Below are 20,797 nucleotides of genomic sequence, written 5' to 3'. Positions count from 1 at the left end.
TAGGCTTCAGCAGTACATAAACTGAGAACTTCCAGATATACAAGCTGAGTTTAGAAAAGGCAGAACTAGAGATCAAATTGTCAACATTCATTGGATCATAGAGAAAGCAAGGGAATTCCAGAAAACATCTACTTTTGTTTCATTGACTATGCTAAAGCCTTTAACTGTGTGTATAAAAACAAATTGTGGATAACTCTTCAAGAGATGGGAATACCAGCTCACCTTATCTGCCTCCTGAGAAACTTGTATGTAGGTCAAGAAGCAACAGTTAGAACCAGACATGAAACAATGGACTGGTTCTAAATTGGGAAAGGAGTACGTCAAGGCTGTATATTGTCATTCTGTTTATTTAACTTATATGCAGAGTATATCGTGCAAAATGCCAGACTGGATGAAGCACAAGCCGGAATCAAGATTGCCAAGAGAAATATCAACGACCTCAGATATGAAGAGGATACCACTCTAAGGACACACAGTGGAGAAGAACTAAAGAGGCTCTTCATGAGGGTGAAAGACGAGAGTGAAGAAGATGACTTAAAACTCAACATTCAAAAAACAAAGATCATGGCATCTGGTCTCATCACCTCATGGCAAATAGATGGGGAAACAGTGACTAATTTTATTTTCTTGGGCTCCAAAATTACCGTGGACGGTGACTGCAGTCACGAAATTAAAAGATGATTGCTACTTGGAAGAAAAGCTATGGCAAACCTAGACAGAATATTTAACAGCAGAGACATTACTTTGCTGACAAAGCTCCATCTAGTCAAAGCTATGGTTTTTCCAGTAGTCACGTATGGGTGTGAGAGCTGGACCACAAAAAAGGCTGAGCACCAAAGAACTGATGCTTTTGAACTATGGTGTTGGAAAAGACTCTTGAGAGACCTTGGACTGCAAGGAGATCAAATCAGTCCATCCTAAAGGAAATCGACTCTGAATATGCATTGGAAGGACTGATGTGAACATGAAGTTCCAATATTTTGGGCACCTGATGTGAAGAGCCAACTCACTGGAAAAGACCCTGATGCTGGGAAAGATTGAAAGCAAAAAGAGAAGGAGGTGGCAGAGGATGAGATGGTTGGATAGCATCACTGACTCAATGGACATGAATCGGAGCAAAGTCCAGAAGGACAGGGGAACCTGGCAGGCTGTGTCCACGGGGTCACAAAGAGTTGAACACAACTTAACGGCTGAAAAACACCACCACAGTAAGATCATCTGAGAATGATGGAAGCAAGGCTATTAATTCCAGCTTTAACCTACTTCAGTTTTCTACTGAATATAATCTATGCTCATGCCCCAGAGTGTGATATTTCTGGCCTCCTGCTACTTTTTAATCTAAATTTCTAACTTTCCCATGAAACCAGGAACCTTCTCGTGACTGTCTGATACCGTTTCTCTCTCTCTGACACCTTCTCACAGCTTGGATCCCAGTTCATGTTCAGAAAAAAAAATTTTTTGATTGACAGACTGACTGATCCCTGACTGATCCCTGAAGTGTTTTCCTTCAGTCTTTTTCTTTAAACCTTTACTAGGAAAATTTCAAACATACGCAAAAATTGAGAGGATAATGATTCATCATGTATCCAACAGTCATTTCAGTGACTTCAGTTACTGACAATTCTTGACCCACCTTCTTACATTCATCCCCAAATGCCTGTCCCCCACTATTTTAATGAAAATCCATCCTTTGGTTCACAGTATTTCAATATGTATCTCTGAGAGAGAATAACTGTATAAAAATATAATATCACTGTCAGACTCAAAAACTAAAAATAAAGAACTCCTAAAACTCAAATGTTCAGTTAGTGTTCAAGTTTCCAACAGTCTCACATCTTTTTTTCTCTTGAAAGATGCTTTCCCTTGACAGGATCTGCAAGTGGTGATTGATTGAGATCTGTTTGTTTTTTTTTTAACCTATAGGCACCAGCTATTGTTTTTTCCTTGCTTTTATTTGAAGAAAGGGAATCATTTATCCTGAAGGGCAGTGCTTCTCAAACTGTCTGTGGCAAAGATAGTTTTAGGTTTCTAATCGGTCTGGAACTGATATACAGGTGCTGTGCAAAACCACCCCGCAGACTGAACGCACAGAGCTCACCAAGAGCATCGGGGAAGGACTGGCGGACTGTGTGCAGGCCCACAGACGTCCTCGGACAACAGCCTTGAACACGACCGCCTCCTCATTTCTCATCACTCGCTTTGATTCTTGTACTTTCTTCGTTAGGCAGACCTCACCTTGGGTAGCATCACTAGAGAATTTCCCCAGGCTGGATTTTGTTCATTGCATCCACATGATGTAGTTTAACGTGCTTCTCTGTCCTCTGTGTTTCTATAAATGTGACTGTTAGATCCAGCAAGCTGAGCTGATATAGGTCCAGTTTTCTTTGACGGGACTTCTCACAGGTGGCCTTGTATTCTCTCGAGAGGAGACACATGTGTCTGGCTGCTCCTCCTTCTGTGATGTTAGTGGTCACGGTGGCCAGAGCTACCACCAGAATCATAGGGCGACTATCTTCGCCACACCTGAGCAGTCTGAAGTCAGTGTTTTCATTGCTAGTTAGTGATAAGTAACTTTTGATAACTCTAATATTTCTCTTTAAGCCATGAATCTATAGCTGTGAATTTTTAGATAGCTAGAGACAGGGAAAGCTTTATTATTCTTTTCTTACTGCTTTCCACATCAACTACATTGCAGCCAGGCCCAGTCCTAATAATGTTATTGGGTCTCTGACATTTATTACAACTTCAACTGTCAACTAGTACATGGACAACTTATTTTAGGTTTTCCCACGTGACTGTACACCTCTAACACTCGGGTATAGAATTTACATGTGTGAGTGTCTGTCTGTGCAAACAAAAACACACATACATAGTTACAGAATGTTAAAAACAATCAAATCAAGCATGCTAATCATATTTTTCAGCTTTGTTCTATCTTTACTCATTTGTCTGCTAATTCATCAATCTTTGACTGAAGTCATTTAAAATCTACGATCATAATGAACTTTTCAAACTTGGATTTCTTCAGTTTTGGTTTCTGTATTACGGCTATGATGTCGGGCACATTGAAATTCCTAAGTCATAAAAGCATCTCGGTCCACGTATCAGCCCTCTTTATCCACAGTTCCGATTTCCCACGCACTCTATCCAGCGTTAGTAGCTGCGTTACCGATTTTCCCACGCACTCTATCCAGCGTTAGTAGCCGCGCTACCAGCTTTGCTGTCAAGTTTTTGCTCCGTGTGCCTTTTTCTTGCCCTTTACTTTCAACCTCTGGTGACTCTGGTTCAGGATTCTCTGATTGAAAACTGTCCAAGCTGATGATGGATGTCTTTAAATCGGTACATTTAACACATTTAAATTTGTGAATACTGATACCTTTTCTGGAACACAAAAGGGTTTTATTCACAACTAATAGTGAAATAACATATATCCATTTCTATGCTTATTCTTACTTCCTTTTCCCCACATCTGATGACTCACCTCTCTTCTTCCTGAAATACACCACGCAGTGAATAAAATAATGATTACCAAGATTATGAAATAACAGGAAAGCTTTAAAGAACGACCATACAGTTTTTAAAATTACATATGTAGCATGATTACAACAATTGGGATTAAAAAAAAAAAAACCTATTCAGAGAGTAATAAAGTGAAAGAAGGAAAAAAACTCTTTTTGATTGTTAAGGTTAGATCAGACTTGGTACCAGCTGAGGCCAGGAATCCACAAAACACAGTCCTCTCTCCGTGACACTGTGCCTGGAACTGAAGCCCTGGCTGGGCCGTAAGCAACTCCTCCATGAAAAGCGACAGGGCAGAACAGGTGATGCTCAAGTGATGCCACCAGCTGGCGGGGAGACCCTGAGCATCACTAAACCTGCTGGGGCTTCAGACTGCCTGTGGCTGCAGTGGAAGTAACCCGCCTCGCAGGGTTTTAGGACGAGGAGCAAATGGAACAAGGTGTGTGGAACTACCTTACTGTATTGATACATACGTGTACATGTGTGCGTGCAGTCTTTCTGACTACAAGGCAGAACACACAGTCACATCATCCGAAAACCAGCCATGCCCGCCTCCCGCTAACCTGGCCTGGACCCCGCAGAAGTCTGAAACAAGAAGAGGTTAATTCCCTCTCCGCCCGTTTCCCACCTTCTCAGAGACCCTGGGTTCTTCCTCCATTAAAACACCAGCGTGCGTCTCACAGCCTCCACTGCCATTCCCATGGCTCGCAGGCTCACCAACCAGTGGGCACTGTCCTTTCTCATTTTTGTAACATGATAAACTGGGCTGAGCACCTGCCGCTGCCGTGACCTGGACACCTGCTCCCTGACGCCACCCCTCTGCTGGCTCAGTAACTGCGGGTGACATTCCACCACTCGGTCATATTCCCCGGACTCTGACCTGTTTCCTAACAAATCTGCATCCTTGTAACAGTTAACGTGGAAAATAGTCAGCTTTCCCAAATAGAAAAGTGCTCATCTCAGCAGTTCTGGGATCAAGCACAGGTGGACTTTTGTGCAAAGCTAATACCTATTTCTGCATTTTCACAGATTCCCAGGGAGAGTTGAGCACCCTGAGGCAGTGGTCTCCTACAACGTGACTCATTTTACACAACAAGCAATGATTACTTATCAGCCTAAAGAGCCGACACCGTTCCTGCTCATATCCAACAACCCGAGGAGCCAACACCGTTCCTGCTCACTCCAACAACCCAAGGAGTCAACACCGTTCCTGCTCACTCCAACAACCCAAGGAGCTGACACCGTTCCTGCTCATATCCAACAACCCGAGGAGCCAACACTGTTCCTGCTCACTCCAACAACCCACTGACCTGATGCTTGCACGAGGAAGTTTTGTTAATAATTATTCCTCCTGTTTCAGTGAACACGTTTGTAAGAACCACTAAGGGAGTAACACAAGATGTTTCCTGCGCCTCATTAATTCCATTTGTTTCTTACATAAAAACAGAGATGGTTTAAAAATATGTTAATGAAAAACAAGTGACATTGCACTCTTTTAGGAAACAGACTCAAGCTTTCAGGAATTTTCACAAATTGCCAAAAAAAAAAAAAGATTCGCACATGTTAGGATGTCAGCTACCAGATGCGAGGAGGTGGGTGCTTTTGAGAATGACCAGAATATCAGATTTCCCGATTAAAAAAGCTCTCTGAACCCAAACACAAACTTTGGGTATAGAACAGCGAAGCCCTTTCACAGAGAAAAACACGCACAGCAGCCACAAGTCGGCAGCAGGCGACGCGGAGCAAAGAGCTTGGGGGCAAGAAGGCACCTTACAGTCTCAGCCAGAGAGCGCCAGTGCCCCTGGGCTACCTAAGAAATCCACTGGTGTCCAACACCAAGTACGGGTGACCTCTGCTCACTGGGAACTGGAGCAACCCAACCAGAGGTCTCAGCCCTGCATCTCCAGCCCTCTGCAATGGAGGGTAAGTGTGAGCCACCGACTGCTCACTCATCAGGAGAAACGCAGAGGCAGGCACGTGGGGACCGGAAGGCAAAAGTCAGACAAGAGGCAGTAAAGGCCTGCCAGTTCCTGCGTTACTAACACAGCACGCTGGCCAGGATGTCCAGAGCCCGCCTGCACCAAGCACCCCGCCAAAGACGGATCCCACAGGGCCCCGCGCGGCTCGCTGGGACCAACCGGGAAGCCCTGCGCCGCGGGGCCCGGCTCACCTGGTGGCGGGAGAAGAGGCGCACGGCCTCCAGCTGGTGGAACACGGGGTAGTGCTGCGCGTCGATCTGGTCGCGCCGGTACACGTCGCCCACCACCAGGAAGGCGTCCAGCCCCGCGCGCAGCAGGTCCCACTGGTGCGCCGACGTGTGCGCGCGCAGCATGTGCGTGGCGTTCAGGAAGTAGTTGTCGCCCTTCTTCCGGCTGGGGTGGTCGGCCGGGATGAGCAGGCTGTCGAAGTTCTGCCAGGTGGTGACCACCGGGGACAGGTCGTCGTACACGGAGAAGAGCGGGGTCCCCGCGCGGCCCGGGTACTGCGCGTAGAAGTGCTGCTTCACGCGCTCCTTGAGCAGCCAGAGCGGGTGCTGCGGCTGGTTGTGCAGGTTCCGGCCCACCTTGGACAGGACCTTGCGGGTCAGGTTGCTGTAGTCGTCCTGAGGGTAGGACTTGCCCAGCAGCTCCACCGCGCTGCCCGGGGCTCCCGGGGCGGCAGGCCTCGGGCCCAAGGGCTGATGCTCGTGGCCCCGGCAGACTCCGCTGGCCTTCCGGGCCAGGTGGGCACGCGCCAGACCGACTCTCCTGAGAGCCCAGCAGACCATGGCGGCAGCTTCCTTCACGCGTTCTGGAAAGAGGACACATACACAGCAGAGTCACCTCTCACTGGAGAGAGTCGGTCTCCCACCAGCACACACCCCGCCCCCCCCACATCAAGAGAATCATGAACATCATGCTTGGATCCCCAATCTCCAGTTGTCCTTCCCTGGACACTCGAGACAATGAAATTGAAGAAAATGTCCTTTATTCATGTCATGTCATGTCCTGGATCCCTCACATGGAACAAACCTATGGATGTGACGACCTCCTTTTATTCTGACTCCATTCGGGGTCTCATTCCTGAAAGGAAGCCCGTGACTGCATCCACCGGGCCCTGAAGGATGGAGGGAGGTTTGAACTGCCATCCCCCAACTCCATCCTCATAATCACCAAGTTCTGCTCACTTCTGCCAAAAGGTGACTTCCAGAATAGTTCACTATATTGTAAGATGACATGAACAACACTTTTTGTTTGTTTGTTTCAAATAAAATACATCAATTTAGGTAATGGTTATTTTTATGTAATTTTTAAAAAAAAACAGAAGTGAAAAGCTTAAGGAAATATTACACAGAGTGATAGACCACACCAGTGGACAGCTGGAACTATTTTTATAGATGCAAATCTTTTCTACCCTCACATCTGGTCATGTCACTCCCACTTAATACCATCGCAGGATCCCATCAATGACACGTCTGTTTGGTAAAAGAGCAGGTTTCCACTGCACACCCACGGGAAACCAGGAGCAGGGCATCCTCACCCGGACTCGGGGATCTCGGGCATGACAAGCTTTAGATGTCAAATCCCTACAGTGGTAAAAACAATTGCTGTGAACTTAAATCAGCCAAACCCATCTTCTAAAACTTGGCAGTTACCAATGAGTTACTATCAAGCCCACAGGTAGGTGGGTTATTTGACTTCTAGGCTCTACATACTACCAAGAAAGCACTTAATTTCATGATAATAACACATTAGACGGGAACAACATTGCTCCAAGTGACCATCCAGAGCACCCCGGGGGTGCACCCCAGCATCACAGCCCACCTGGATGACGAAGCTGAGAACACCCAGCTCCGAATTAAACGCCTGTGCACCTGTGAGGTGGCTTATTAGACGCCTGGGCGTAGACCTGGTGTGTGAGCCGTCACGTAAGAAGTTTTCACAGAACCCAGAAACTCTCTGGATTTGTTCATTTATGGCACTGTTTTGTCAGAGTTGTGGCGGAAAGTGTTTTTGGCTGAGCTTCAGCGGAAATCTGTCTTCCCCTCCACAGTGCTCAGGCTTGTCACCGCTGTGGATATAAATTTTAAATATGCCCGAGCCGCCTTATGCATCTCAGCACTCAGTCACGCTGGTGGGTTGTCAGCGACCCGGCTCAGCGCCCTTGGGAGACACAAGAAAGCCTCTTCTCTCCAAAGGCGTGTGCTGTCTCCACGCTCAGGAGCCTTCTGGGGAAGGTGCTATCACTGCACACAGGCTTTGACTGCTTTTGGCTCTCAGGCTTCTCATAGAAAACAGTACCTATCTCCTAGGGAAAGATCCTGTTCATAATGTGCTTAACTCATTGCCAGTATAAGACACAATATAAGTTAAATTAAAGGTTAAACATGGCCCATTAAAGGTTAAAAAAAGAACCCAGCCTGTTAAAAAAACAGTCGCCCACTGAGACAGAGAACGCAGGATGAACTCCAGATTTTGCCCGGATGACTCCACGCGTGTGTCTGCGGCTGGAGCGACCTGCACAGGCTGAAGTTAAGTACGGGTGACACAGCCACGTCATCAATCCCACATTCATCCAGCTTAGCGACTGCGCTGCTGGGTCCGCTTCTGGCGGAAGAAGAGTCACGTGGCATAACCTCTCCTTTAGTGACATGAAACCCTTCCGTGTCTCGTCTCCAGGTTCACGGTCAAACCTCACTGTGGTCCAGAGTCAGTGACGGGCATTGCGTGGTGTTGATTTACCAGCCTCGGTTCCAGCATTAGCTGCTGCAGAAAGAGCGGTTTCAAGGCTGAGCTCTTTCGGGTTTCAGAAACGGGAAGAATCTGTTCATTCTACGTGTAATCAGTTTCATTTACTCTGTAGTGACTGCACACTCATTCCTTGGGGGACATCAAACTCCATGGTCACCAGGCTCCTTGACAGATGTCACAATGTTGAGTAGGCAAATGTCCAAAATACTGCTTTTCACAAGAAGCTGCAAAGTAAGGCCGTGAGCAACTTCGGGCAGGAAAGAGCTCTGAAGAGGGGGCCCTGTTTGTCTTGTCACTAACCTGAAACCAGACACCCCCAGTTGTATTCATCCAGCCCGAGCACACCTTTCAGATCTCTGGACCACACAATGCCTTGCCTAATCTGTTGGCAAGACGTCGTGTGGTCCAGAGAAATCAACCCTGAATATTCACTGGAAGGACTGATGCTGAAGCTGAAGCTCCAATACTTTGGCCACCTGATGCGAAGAACCTTTTGGTTCTTTCCATAGATCAGAGGAATAGAAATGAAGCCTAAGTCATTAACAGGTGACCAGACTGCTTCCCTAGCACCCACTTCAGTAATCTCTCAAACAAACTATGAGAACAAGCTAACATCTAAAGAAAAATCACAAGAAGTCCACCAGCTGGCACACCAGCCTAACCGCTCCCCCATCTCAGTGATTAGCTGAGATTATTTCTTCAGTTTTTCCCTTTAAAACTCTCATGGCTGAGCAGAAAATTCACATATGGCTTTGGAGGGACCCAGCTACCTTTCTAGCCTCCCCTTGCCTTCTTTCTCAGGACAAATAACATGTTTTACTTTTTCAGGCACCTGTGTGTTAGGGAATGACCTTTCGGTACTTCTAGAAATAGCATTTTCTTTAATTTTGATATATTAATCAGATCAGATCAGATCAGTCGCTCAGTCGTGTCCGACTCTTTGCAACCCCATGAATCGCAGCACGCCAGGCCTCCCCGTCCATCACCAACTCCCAGAGTTCACTGAGACTCATGTCCATCGAGTCAGTGATGCCATCCAGCCATCTCATCCTCTGTCGTCCCCTTCTCCTCCTGCCCCAATCCCTCCCAGCATCAGAGTCTTTTCCAATGAGTCAACTCTTCACATGAGGTGGCCAAAGTACTGGAGTTTCAGCTTGACATATTAACAGGCTTATTGGAATTTTAATTACATGGCAAAACAGTAAATGGGTTCAATTAAAGTGTTTTCACCTCTCTTATCTCATAGGTGATGTTACTCAGAAGGGAACTGTAATAAAATAGTGTAGAGAAATAAAACACATCATGTTATGTTAGTATAATTGATGCTTTTGAACTGTGGTGCTGGAGAAGACTCAAGAGTCCCTTGGACTGCAAGGAGATCAAACCAGTCAAGCCTAAAGGAAACCAACCCTGAATATTTGCTGGAAGGACTAATGCTAAAGCTGAAGCCCCAATCCTTTGGCCACCTGATGCAAATAACCAACTCATGGGAAAAGACCCTGATGCTGGGGAAGATTGAAGGCAGGAAGAGAAGGGGGTGACAGAGGATGAGATGGCTGGATGGCATCACCGACTCAGTGGACATGAGTTTGAGCAAACGCCAGAAGATAATGAAGGGCAGGGAAGCCTGGCGGGCTACAGTCCGTGGGCTACGAAGAGTCGGACACGAGTGAGCGGATGAACAGCAACTACTGCAATGTTAGTAGAAGCTAGTTCTGAATTCAGGAAGATCTGTATCAAGACATGTATACATTTTAGACAAACAAACAAGATTGGGTTACAGAATGTTCATATGACCCAAACTGAAGGAGTTAAAGAAGCCAAGAACACAGCTAAAACTTTTCAAATAGAGCAAAGATCTTACCAAAGGGTCACCAGGACCCAGGCAGAGTTCCGTCCCTGGGAGAGGAAGACCAGAAGGGAAAGGCCCTGAGCAAATGGAAGTCTGTCCCCGGGGACAAGGCCACACGTTATCAGGAGAGCTCCACCCTGGAGAATAACCGGGGGCTATTTGGGGAGGGGTTTTATGCAACACACGAAGAATAAAATCTTCTTTTATTAAGATTCTTTTATTATTAAGAAAAAAACACACAGAGAGTCCAGCCTAGATGTGCAGAAAGACGAGAAGATACTGTTTGCAGAGACTCTGGAATTCACTGGGCAGCCTCCTGCTGGCTTGGTTGAAGCCAATAGAAACAGAAAGAGTCACACTTCTCACGCCAAATGAACCTACGGGGAGGTAACCATCTGTGGACATGGGCGTGCCTCCCTCCAGCACATAACCAGGACAGGGCCAGGTGGACACCGCGTCTGGGTATCACTCACTTGCAGTAACACGGATCGCCCAGGCATCTGTGGACATGGGCGTGCCTCCCTCCAGCACATAACCAGGACAGGGCCAGGTGGACACCGCGTCTGGGTCTCACTCACTTACAGTAACACGGATCGCCCAGGCATCTGTGGACATGGACATGCCTCCCTCCAGCACATAACCAGGACAGGGTCAGGTGGACACCGCGTCTGGGTATCACTTACTTGCAGTAACATGGATCGCCCAGGAGAACGTGTGAACGCACAGCGGCACCAGGAGCGCCCAGACTGCTTCCTTGAGCTCTGCCCGTGTGGACACGACTATTTTCCCCACATCTGGTGTGCCCAGTTCCTAGATGTGGCCGTGGGCACTGGCTCAACAACCTTGCTTGCTTTCCTACTTCAGGCCCTTTAACACCAGACAGCATGAAGCATACAAACTCTCTCTTCTGAAGATGCACCATCAAGATGTGTTTTTCCGATGGATTCTGGAGCATGTAAGTGGCACAAGGGAGCCCCCAAGGCAGAAAGAGAAGGCTCCGGAACACAGGAGCATCTGCAGCTTGGAAACACCAGCCACCCTTTACCATTCGCAAATGCTCTTACCCCGCCAGAACAAATGAATGCCATCCTTACCTCAAATAACTATCTATCCACCACTGGTTTCAGCAACATGTTTAAGGAATGGCTTAAAGCCACCAGCAAGAAGGTGGCACTGGACTCTGCCACCTGGGGTGCCTGGCTTCTGCGGGCTGGCAGAGGCCCAGCTGCTCCATGAAGGAGTGCACACTTGTCAAGACAATTACGCGAGAGCTTGGCAGCTCGCTCGGAGGGCAGGCCCGAGGAGAGGCAGCGCCCAGGCACGCAGATCAGAGCCCCTCACACCCCCCGACACCATAGCCTTCGTATGTGATCGGCACCTTGCGTGTAGATAATGTCTTTTATTAAAATTAAGTCTAAGGGGGGAGAAAAAAGGAGCAACGAAGGCAATTCTAAACACAATGGTTATCTGAATACACAAGGCCACATTCCCATTCAGAAGAGATGTCTTTTCATCACTGTAATTCAGTGGAGAAATGACTAGCAATACCATTCTTTGCTCATAAATGCCGTGTTTTGAAGAATGAGAGATTGGAAAGTGTTCTTCCATGCTGGAAACTTCTTAATTATTCAAGAATAGAGGAGTCCTCAAGAGAAAAGTATTTTGTGATGGACACAGACAAATGGAAAAACACAACTTTTTAAAGGATTTTTTAAAACACACACACACACACACACACACATCACTGGACTCAGTTCCAAGAGAAATCAGTTTTGCTGTCACAAGTCAAAAGGTGAAAATCTGTAATTAAACGAATACATGAGGGAACGACTGCAGACAAAGGATGCTGCAAAATTAACTTAAAGCCTGGTTAGTAAGTATCTAAAGATGTCAGCATGTTTGGAATGGCAGTTGAACTCCCAACCACTCTTTCACAAATTTTCATTGAGAAAAATATCAGTTAAAATTAAGTTCATATTACTAGTCCCCATTAGTATGAATACTTCCTTAAGTATGCCAGGGGGAATAAATTCTTCTCAATGCATATAAAAAATAACACACTGTAAAACAAATATACCACATTCATCCTTAATGCTTTTCATAGTCTTATCAAAGTCAAATGAAACATCAAAACTGCTAGTTAATCTCAACTTAGGTCAATCAACTAGTCGTCATTTATTTTTGTCTTTAACGAAAGGTATTTATACTAGTTCCACACGGTACACATTTGGAGACTGACAGCATAATTCATTATCCACTAAATTCAGCGCTCAAATAAAATGTCATACCCCCACATGTACAGAACAGTCTCAAAATTAAAAAAAATACTTAGCTAATGAAAAAGACCAACGTGCTCACCCAGAAATAATTAGCAAGCTGAATGGCTATGGCAAGTAAAATTAAAACTTGTTTTAAATCAACTCACTAAACTGCATATTAAAAACTATTTTAGGTAATTAGAAATAATACTGTTACACAGAAGACACGGCCTCCAGGTTAAAAATCCTTCTCTCCTAAATATTCTAAATAAACTGATTTCATCTAAGATCCTCCAAATAAAGTTGCTGCATACAAAATCCTGGAGTCTTGGCTAGAGTGGAGGAAAGAGTCTTTGCCAGTTTGTATCTCCATAATTACTTTTTTTTGTCTGCTTCTGTATTTTTTTTATTTTATTTTTAATTGGAGGATAACTGTTACAATTTTGTGTTGGTTTCTGCCATACATCAACATGAACTGGCAATAGGCATACGTGTGTCCCCTCCCTCCCACCTCCCTCCCCAGCCTACCCCTCTAGGTTGTCACAGAGCACCAACCTAGGGTTCCCTGTGTCACACAGCAAATTCCCACTGCTGTCTACTTTACACATGGTAACAGTTATGTTTCAATGCTGCTGCTCTCTCAAATCATCCCACCTTCTCTCTCCCCCAGCTGTATCTCCTTTTTTATATTTTCCTGAAGTACAGCTGATAGCTCCGCAATTATCAGGTCGACACTAACAGCCTGAAACACTTCTCGACCTACAGATGGTGGCTCAGTGCCACCCCTCTCTGCAGCCTTTGCTTTCTTCCTCTCTTTCTTGGCTCCTCCTGGCCACACTAGGATAGACAGACACTGCTGGGCTGGCCCGCACGAGCCTCCTGACCGAAAGGAGCACCAGGTCACGGCAGGCTGGCTAGTCCTGGTCCCAGGCTGCCCCTGACGTTCCCACTGCTCGTCCTCTCCTGATAAATGCCAGCCAACCTCACTTTTGCAACAGACACAGTCCTGGTAAGTTCCTTTTGAGTTTTCTTTTCAAACCGAAACACAGCTTCCTGTTGACATGGTCCGTAACCCTAGAGATGCTCCACCTCTGTGACACCAGGTCTTATCCTTCATACTCTGCCCACATAGAACGGACCCATCCCTTCTTTCTTCCTGAGAAACCCACGAAACCCTCAGTGCGCCCACCCATCAGGACACTGGCCCATCTCTTGGATTTTAAGCTCCTGGAGGAACAGGATGATGTTTCTGTCCTTTAAAAAGAACCTCTTCCCAGGTCAAAGGAGTAACCCCCACTAGGAATACCCATGTTAGGCATTTCCGAATTGCTGTTTCACTGAGAAGAGACACCATCTGTTAACTCACAGTGATACGGCAACTGCTCCGTCCTCTCCCTACAGCAGACCTAATGAAAATAACCAAGGGACAGCACTGAGGTTTCTCAGCAAGTCATTCACCAGGACGGAAATCAAGCAGCACTCCTTAATTCTTATTTCAGAGAAGGCAGCCACACACCTGCTAGATCATGCCTGAACACCGCATCGAGAGGGAGAGTGAAACTGAGGTCCACATGTCAGCTGCCGTCAGCCCTGAGCAGCCCCAACCAGTCCTGATCATCCTGAGCTCTCTGCTAAACCCCCTGGAAACATAGTTCTGCATTTTTCTGTAAGTTTTATAAGTTTTAAGGATTAGCTAGTACATGAAAGCATTTAATTCAAATTGCAAGATTCCTGAATCGTGAAAACAATGAAAATAATACACAGTCAATTCCCGTTAGTCACAGCAGCTCTGATCTAGAACATCTCTGAGTGCACGGAATCAGTGGATGCTGACCCACTGCTCCTCAGGAAAACACAGGGCCAGTCTGTGTCCCTGAGGCCAATTTTCAGGACTGTGGCAGCTTATGTCTTAGCCACAGGCTGGTCGTCATGTAGCTGACTTCTTCCACCTGGTGGGGGTTTCAGTATCCATAGGACAGCTCCCAGGATGTGGCTCAGAATGTCATCTATAGCCCGGGAGAGGGAACTCAAGCTCCTTGACCCTGCTCAGTGACTGAGCTACTATTATTTGGTCTCCTTTGACTGTTATCCTTCGCTTCTGCATTGTCTCACGTCTCTTATGGAACTTATTCTTTGTCCAGAGACAAACAGCAGGCTGAGGACCTGGGGGAAAAGGACCGTAGGGTCCTGCTCTGTTTCACAATGAGGCAAACAAACACACACACCAACGGAGAAGCACCGCTGGGGCGGGGATGAGTTTTATCGACATGAGCGCCGTGAGCCTGAGTGAGGACCAAAGCACCACATCCTCTTGGGAACGGCTCGGAAAAAGACGCAGAGTGGTGCCTCCCGTGTCCGCCCAGAGAAGGGAACACCCTGAAAGGACACTGAAGACCAGCGGGTGCACGTGCTCCCTCCCTGGACGAGAGGCCTGGGTCCAGCGGGGAGAGGCTCCCAGGGCATCCCGGCCAGCGGGGGCAGGCCCGGCCTCGGAGCCACGGCTCTCTTCCACGTGGCCACGCCCCGCCACAGCCCCAGCACCCTGGGGACTCTTTAATGAGATTTCCTGGTTGTTTTGGTGACAAGGTATTTGAAAAATAAGGTCAGTGCTTCACAGGACAACACGCTTCAGGAACAGAAGTGCGTTTTCTTCCCTGGCTGCCTGTGAAGGGTAATAGGCCTGTTTTCTGATTTTGACATTTATTTGAAATTCAGATTCTATTGTATAACCTAATATGAGCTGTGAAGATAATTAATATAAATGTGAAAATCTCAGGGCGAAGCAGGAGAAGGGAGGAGAAGGAACATTCTTAAAGTTCAAGCCGCTTTCCTGTGCTGCTTTAGGCATTTAATTGTCTGCCCGTCTCAAACACAAAGTTCAAGCACAAAGCTGAATTCCTCCCCTCTCCACTTCCCGATCACCTGTTCTGAACACAGAACACGTGGGCTCGTCTGCACCAGTGTGTCTGAGGCGATGTGGGCATGCTGCAACTGAAAGGAACCCCATGCTGACCTTGCGGTAGAGAGGTCAAGGTGCCCCCTTACTTAACAAATTACATTTATTTAATTTACGCCATCCCGATGGACATACTCATGTAAATTAGCAGTTTTGCAGCCTCCGCAGTCCTGGGTCTTTCTTTGCTATTGTTCAGGTGCTAAGTCGTGTCCGACTCTTTGCGACCCCATGGACTGCAGCACGCCAGGCCTCCCTGTCCATCACCAACTCCTGGAGCGTACTCAAACTCATGTCCGTCGAGTCAGTGATGTCATCTAGCCATCTCATACTCTGTCACCCCCTTCTCCTCTTGCCCTCCATCTTTCCCAGCATCAGGGTCTTTTCCAATGAGTCAGCTCTTCACATCAGGTGGCCAAAGTACTGGAGTTTCAGCTTTAGCATCAGTCCTTCCAATGAGTATTCAGAGTTGACCTCCTTTAGGGTTGATTGGTTTGATCTCCTTGGAGTCCAAGTAACTCTCAAGGGGCTTCTCCAGCACAATTCTAAAGTATCAATTCTTCAGCACTCAGCCTTCTTTATAGTCCAACTCTCACATCCATACGTGACTACTGGAAAAACCACAGCTTTTCTGCTATCTTTAAAATATCAGAATAGCAATTTGCCTTACAGATTTTCAACCTTTACAACAGATCAAAGAGAAAAAGGTCTAAAAGTTGCTCATTGTTTTACCACCACCTCTTGCAAAAGGTCTGGGGGAAGAATACATGAATAATAGAATAATTATGGCATTATTACAACTAGTATTTCTTGAGCCACTGAGCACTTCACAGATATCCCCTCATCTAGTCATCAGCACAATTCGAGATTGATACTTCGTAGAAAAGGAAAATGAGGCTGTACAAACACATGGAAAACAGGGGTCCTGGTGAGAGCCCGAGCCCAGGTCGAACCCAGAGTCCACTGTTGTTCACGTCAGGCGGCCAAAGTATTGGAGCTTCAGCATCAGTCCTTCCAGTGAATATTCAGGGTTGGTTTCCTTTAGGACTGACTGGTTTGATCTCCTTGCTGTCCAAGGGACTCTCAAGAGTCTTGTCTAACGCCACAGTTCGAGAGCATCAGTTCTTCGGCACTCAGCTTTCTTTATGGTTCAACTCTCCAACTTTAAAAATGATCCCTAGGACTTCCCTGGTCCAGGGTTGAGACTCCAACCTTCTAATTCAAGGGGTGCGGGTTTGATCCTTGGTCGGGTAACTAAAACCCCAGATGCCACACAGCATGACCAAGAAAATATAAAAATAAAATAAAGTACATTAAAAAGTAAATAAAAATAATCCCCACGTTCATTTGAAAAATTAAACAAGTGACAGAAGCTAAGAATTTTTTGAAAAATTAATAGGAAAATAATAATAATAAAAACTGGTGCGAGAACTGAAAGAGCAAATACATTCAGAGATATCTAAAAACTTTATATTTTCATTAATCAAGATAGAAGTGGCTCATATAAGAAACAGTGTTAAGAAACTAAGTATTTGGGAGAAAAATGATCTGATCTTCACTTGATCTGACATGCCAAAACAAGACAAGAGAAAGTTCTGTAATGTTTTGAAAGTATTTTTTTTAAGCAAACGGAAGAAATATGAGTAATTCTTCAACTGATCTGGGGTTAGGAATGACTGTTTAACAGGGAAATAAAAGAAACAAATGATACATATATTTGACCCACGAAAATGTAAGACTGTGTGTGTGTTTATTCATCAGTGTCCAACTCTTTGTGACCCCCGGGACTGTGGCCCGCCAGGCTCCTCTGTCCATGGGATTTTTCAGGCAGGAATACAGAGCGGGGTGCCAGGTTGCCAAGTTCTCCAGGGGAACTTCCTGATGCGGGAATCAAACCCGAGTGTCCTGTGTCTCCTGCGTTGTAGGTGGATTCTTTACCCACTGAGCCATCTTTGGATATGTACAAGTATCAAAAAATTTGCAAGATTAAAAAACAGTTGGGGAAGATTTCTGCAGGGAGTGACAGAGTCAGCCACTGTTTACTTGAGCGCTTTGAAATGCTGGCGGTCTTTTTGAGTCTGACACCACATAAATAGCTCTCCGCATCATTTTAAATACAGATCTGGGAAACACAAGCGTATATTTTATTTCAAAAACAAATCTGGGCTTTTGAAAACAGTTTATTTGCCCACAGATTTATGAGTTGCCATACATGTGAAGAAATATCTTTGGTTTTAGAAACACTTTGAAGACTCCCAGCTTCCAGTTACACGGGAATGAAATAAAGTCTCTCTGACTTTTAAAAACCATCAACTGCCAGATCTTTGTTCTTTCAGAGAAAAAGCCCATCTTGTTTCATAACTCTAGAATGATATATAATATTTAGAACTAAGATATGTTTCCCTCCACGATGAGCTTTCTTACTAAGAACTACCTTACCTTTTGGGTTGTTTTAATCTCAAAGGAAATAGATCTGATAAATAATGTCAATTGAAAAAAATGCACAACCAGGGAGTTATGAGTTTTTATCTGGAGCAAAATGAGCCCAGGAGACAGCCTCTCGCGATGGATCTGAGAAACTGCTCCAAGAAAGGGGGGGAGGGCAGTCAGCATACATGTAATTCTGGTAAAGGCGGTACATACAATGAAACACGTATTTTTGCAGAACATTACTTACTGCTAGTCACGGGGCTTCCTGGGTGGCGCTAGTGGTAAAGAACCTGCCTGCCAATGCAGGAGATATAAGAAATGAAGGTTCAATCCCTGGGTTGGAAGATCCCCTGAAGGGGGCGCATAGCAATCCACTCCAGTATTCTTGCCTGGGAAATTCTATGGACAGAGGAGCCTGGCGGGCTGCAGTCCACTGGGTCGCAAAGAGTCGGACACGACTGACGTGACTTAGCGTGCACGCACACACTGCTAGTCATGAGGAACAGGTATCTGCAGTCGTGATTTTCGTCCTTTTCTAGATAGAGTTGCAGGAACTGGGCTCATACAGTCTTCCCCTGAAAATGTCTAACCATCTGAAGGCCTGATCTTCCAGTTTTTCCTGGAGCAGAGTGCCTGGCTCCTGATCGCCACCCTGCACTTCCTTCAGGGGCTGGTGAAGGTCAGTGGCTACCGAGGCCAGTGACTGCATTCTTACAGAACTGGATGGTAAGTGACAATTTTTAGTCGGCAATGAAAATAAAATGATATAGAGGAAAAGGGTGAAAGTGAATGGTTCGATTCCATCTATGCCTCTGTAATTTTCCTATGAAGTCTCGCAGGAGCTCTGTACTGAAGCGCTAGGCCCACTGCTTCCTGAAGTCTGTGCTAGAAAGACAGTCGGCCAGCGGGGGCAGCAACGCGGAGTTCAGCACCTCCCGAAAAACCACCTCTCCTGCCTCTCTCTTCTCTGCAAAAGACAAAAAACTCTTGCCCCAAGCATGAAAAGAATGGAGTTAAAGGCACAGGCGCCCTCTGCCGACTGCACTCCCTGTAGGTAAAATCGCTGCCACTGACTACTTGACGACGGCACTAAGTAAGAGTCCTTGACGACGGCACTAAGAGTCCTTGACGACGGCACTGAGTAAGAGTCCGTGTCGGTTTATACGCACGGGCGCTCGGTAGCTCAGTCCAGTCACACTCTTTGGGACCGTAGCCCACCAGGCTCCCCTGACCACGCGGTTCTCCAGGCAAGCATACTGGAGTGGGCTGCCTTTTCCTCCTCCGGGGGATCTCCCCACCCAGGCGTCGACCCCGCAGCGCTTCCGTCTCCCGCACTGGCAGGCTGGTTCTTTACCGCTGAGCCCTTTGGGAAGCCCTTCTGTTTATATGCCAGATGTTGAGGTTTTTTTAACGTTTTACTTTGTTATATATGTTTTCTTTGATGACTGACCACACAATTTCTCCATAAACTTAAATCTCTGATGGGAATAGTGAAAAACTAATTCATGACACCTCTACACACTGAATCACCTAATGTAACTGTATGTCACCCAACAGCACTGCTGAAATATTATAGAAAAATGATTTATTTGTAATTTCTAATTGATCAGAAACATGTTATTCTTTCAGCTAAGAATATCTGTTCAGAAGAAGAAAGGTTTGAAATCGTTTCTATCTGAACGACATCTGTGCATTTAATTAAATCACTTATGGATTTTTTTTCGGAGCAGGCAATGGCACCCCACTCCAGTACTCTTGCCTGGAAAATCCCACGGATGGAGGAGCCTGGAAGGCTGCAGTCCATGGGGTCGCTGAGGGTCGGGCACGACTGAGCGACTTCCCTTTCACTTTTCACTGTCATGCATTGGAGAAGGAAATGGCAACCCACTCCAGTGTTCTTGCCTGGAGAATCCCAGGGATGGCGGAGCCTGGTGGGATGCCATCTGTGGGGTCGCACAGAGTCGGACACGACTGAAGCGACTTAGCAGCATGGATTTTTTTTAATATTGGTAAAAACACAAAATAACATCATTACCTAACTGCAGGACACAAAGACTAAAAACACATCTATTAATGGTCCTCTGAGCAAGCCCACCAAACCAGAAACCCGCAACACTCAGAAGAAACGTGGACCGTGCACCACCGTGGTCGCCCATGGGTCACCGGGGTCTCTTCTCCGTGTCATCCCCACCTCCCACCTCCCCTCGGCAGGGCTTCCAGGAGAAAACCTGTCCCTCTCCGGCCTTGGTCGTCACAGAGGGTCGGGTGGAGCAAAACTGAAATGGACAAGGAAGCTGCAAGTGTGCGAGCCACTGACCGTCACCCGAGGTGCGGACGCAGAACTGGACGCAGGAATTCCTGACAAGCACAGCGGGTGGCGCTCGCGCCGGGGACTGGGGCTCTCACAGGTCAGAGGCCCCAGCAGACGGTCACGTGTGAGAAGCCAGAGCCCACCCCAGCAGCTTCACGGAAAGCATGACCCGTGATGGACATCCTCAGATGGCAGTATCAGATCCTAACCTTAGAGTCAGAAAGCTCGCTCCTCAAAGCCAGGCTTATACACACCGGGAGCTCGACGGTGGTGGCCAAGGCTCCACACCACAAGACAGCAGGGCTTATCTCAAGGCTGAGAAGTTTGACTCAATACTTGCTTTTGCCCTGAGGAGACACATACAGCTTTTAATTTTTTTCTCTGACATTAAGTGATTCACGATCACTTTATGTTACAAAAAAAAAACATGAAAATGCAGACAAGAACAAAGAAAAACATTACTTCTTAACTTTATCTTTTAAACCAACGCACCAGAACTGTAAACTATTTCACACTTCCGACCATCTCTTTGTGAGGACCCGGATACCCAGGTGAGGCTGAGCTGGGGGACGGGACATCTGCTGTTCTTCGCCCCCAGGACTTCCTGGTGTAAAGTCCTGGCGTCCTCACCCAGCTCCACCGTCCCCCCAGGACTTCCTGGTGTAAAGTTCTGGTGTCCTCACCCAGCTCCACCATCTCCGCCACGGCCCCCACTCAGCTTCATTTACTGAAGACGCACTGTTA

The 20,797-nt window shown here is 46.6% G+C and overlaps 1 protein-coding gene across 8 annotated transcripts in view; it reads right to left on the bottom strand.

Moving 5' to 3' along the window:
- Window positions 1–20,797, bottom strand: part of FARS2 (phenylalanyl-tRNA synthetase 2, mitochondrial) — a 310,923-nt gene that overhangs the window by 255,121 nt on the left and 35,005 nt on the right. For all 8 annotated transcript variants that reach the window (XM_070361056.1, XM_070361061.1, XM_070361060.1 and 5 more), the window contains one exon: window positions 5,690–6,309. In XM_070361056.1, the coding sequence (XP_070217157.1) occupies window positions 5,690–6,286 (597 nt within the window). In that variant the 5' untranslated portion in view covers window positions 6,287–6,309. The remainder of the gene's footprint in view (window positions 1–5,689; window positions 6,310–20,797) is intronic.

Source organism: Bos mutus, chromosome 23 (assembly GCF_027580195.1).
Source record: "Bos mutus isolate GX-2022 chromosome 23, NWIPB_WYAK_1.1, whole genome shotgun sequence".
In the NCBI taxonomy this organism is placed as follows: Eukaryota; Metazoa; Chordata; class Mammalia; order Artiodactyla; family Bovidae; genus Bos; species Bos mutus.
The sequence above is the reverse complement of the archived record's forward strand: the minus strand, read 5'-3'. Positions and strand labels throughout refer to the sequence as shown.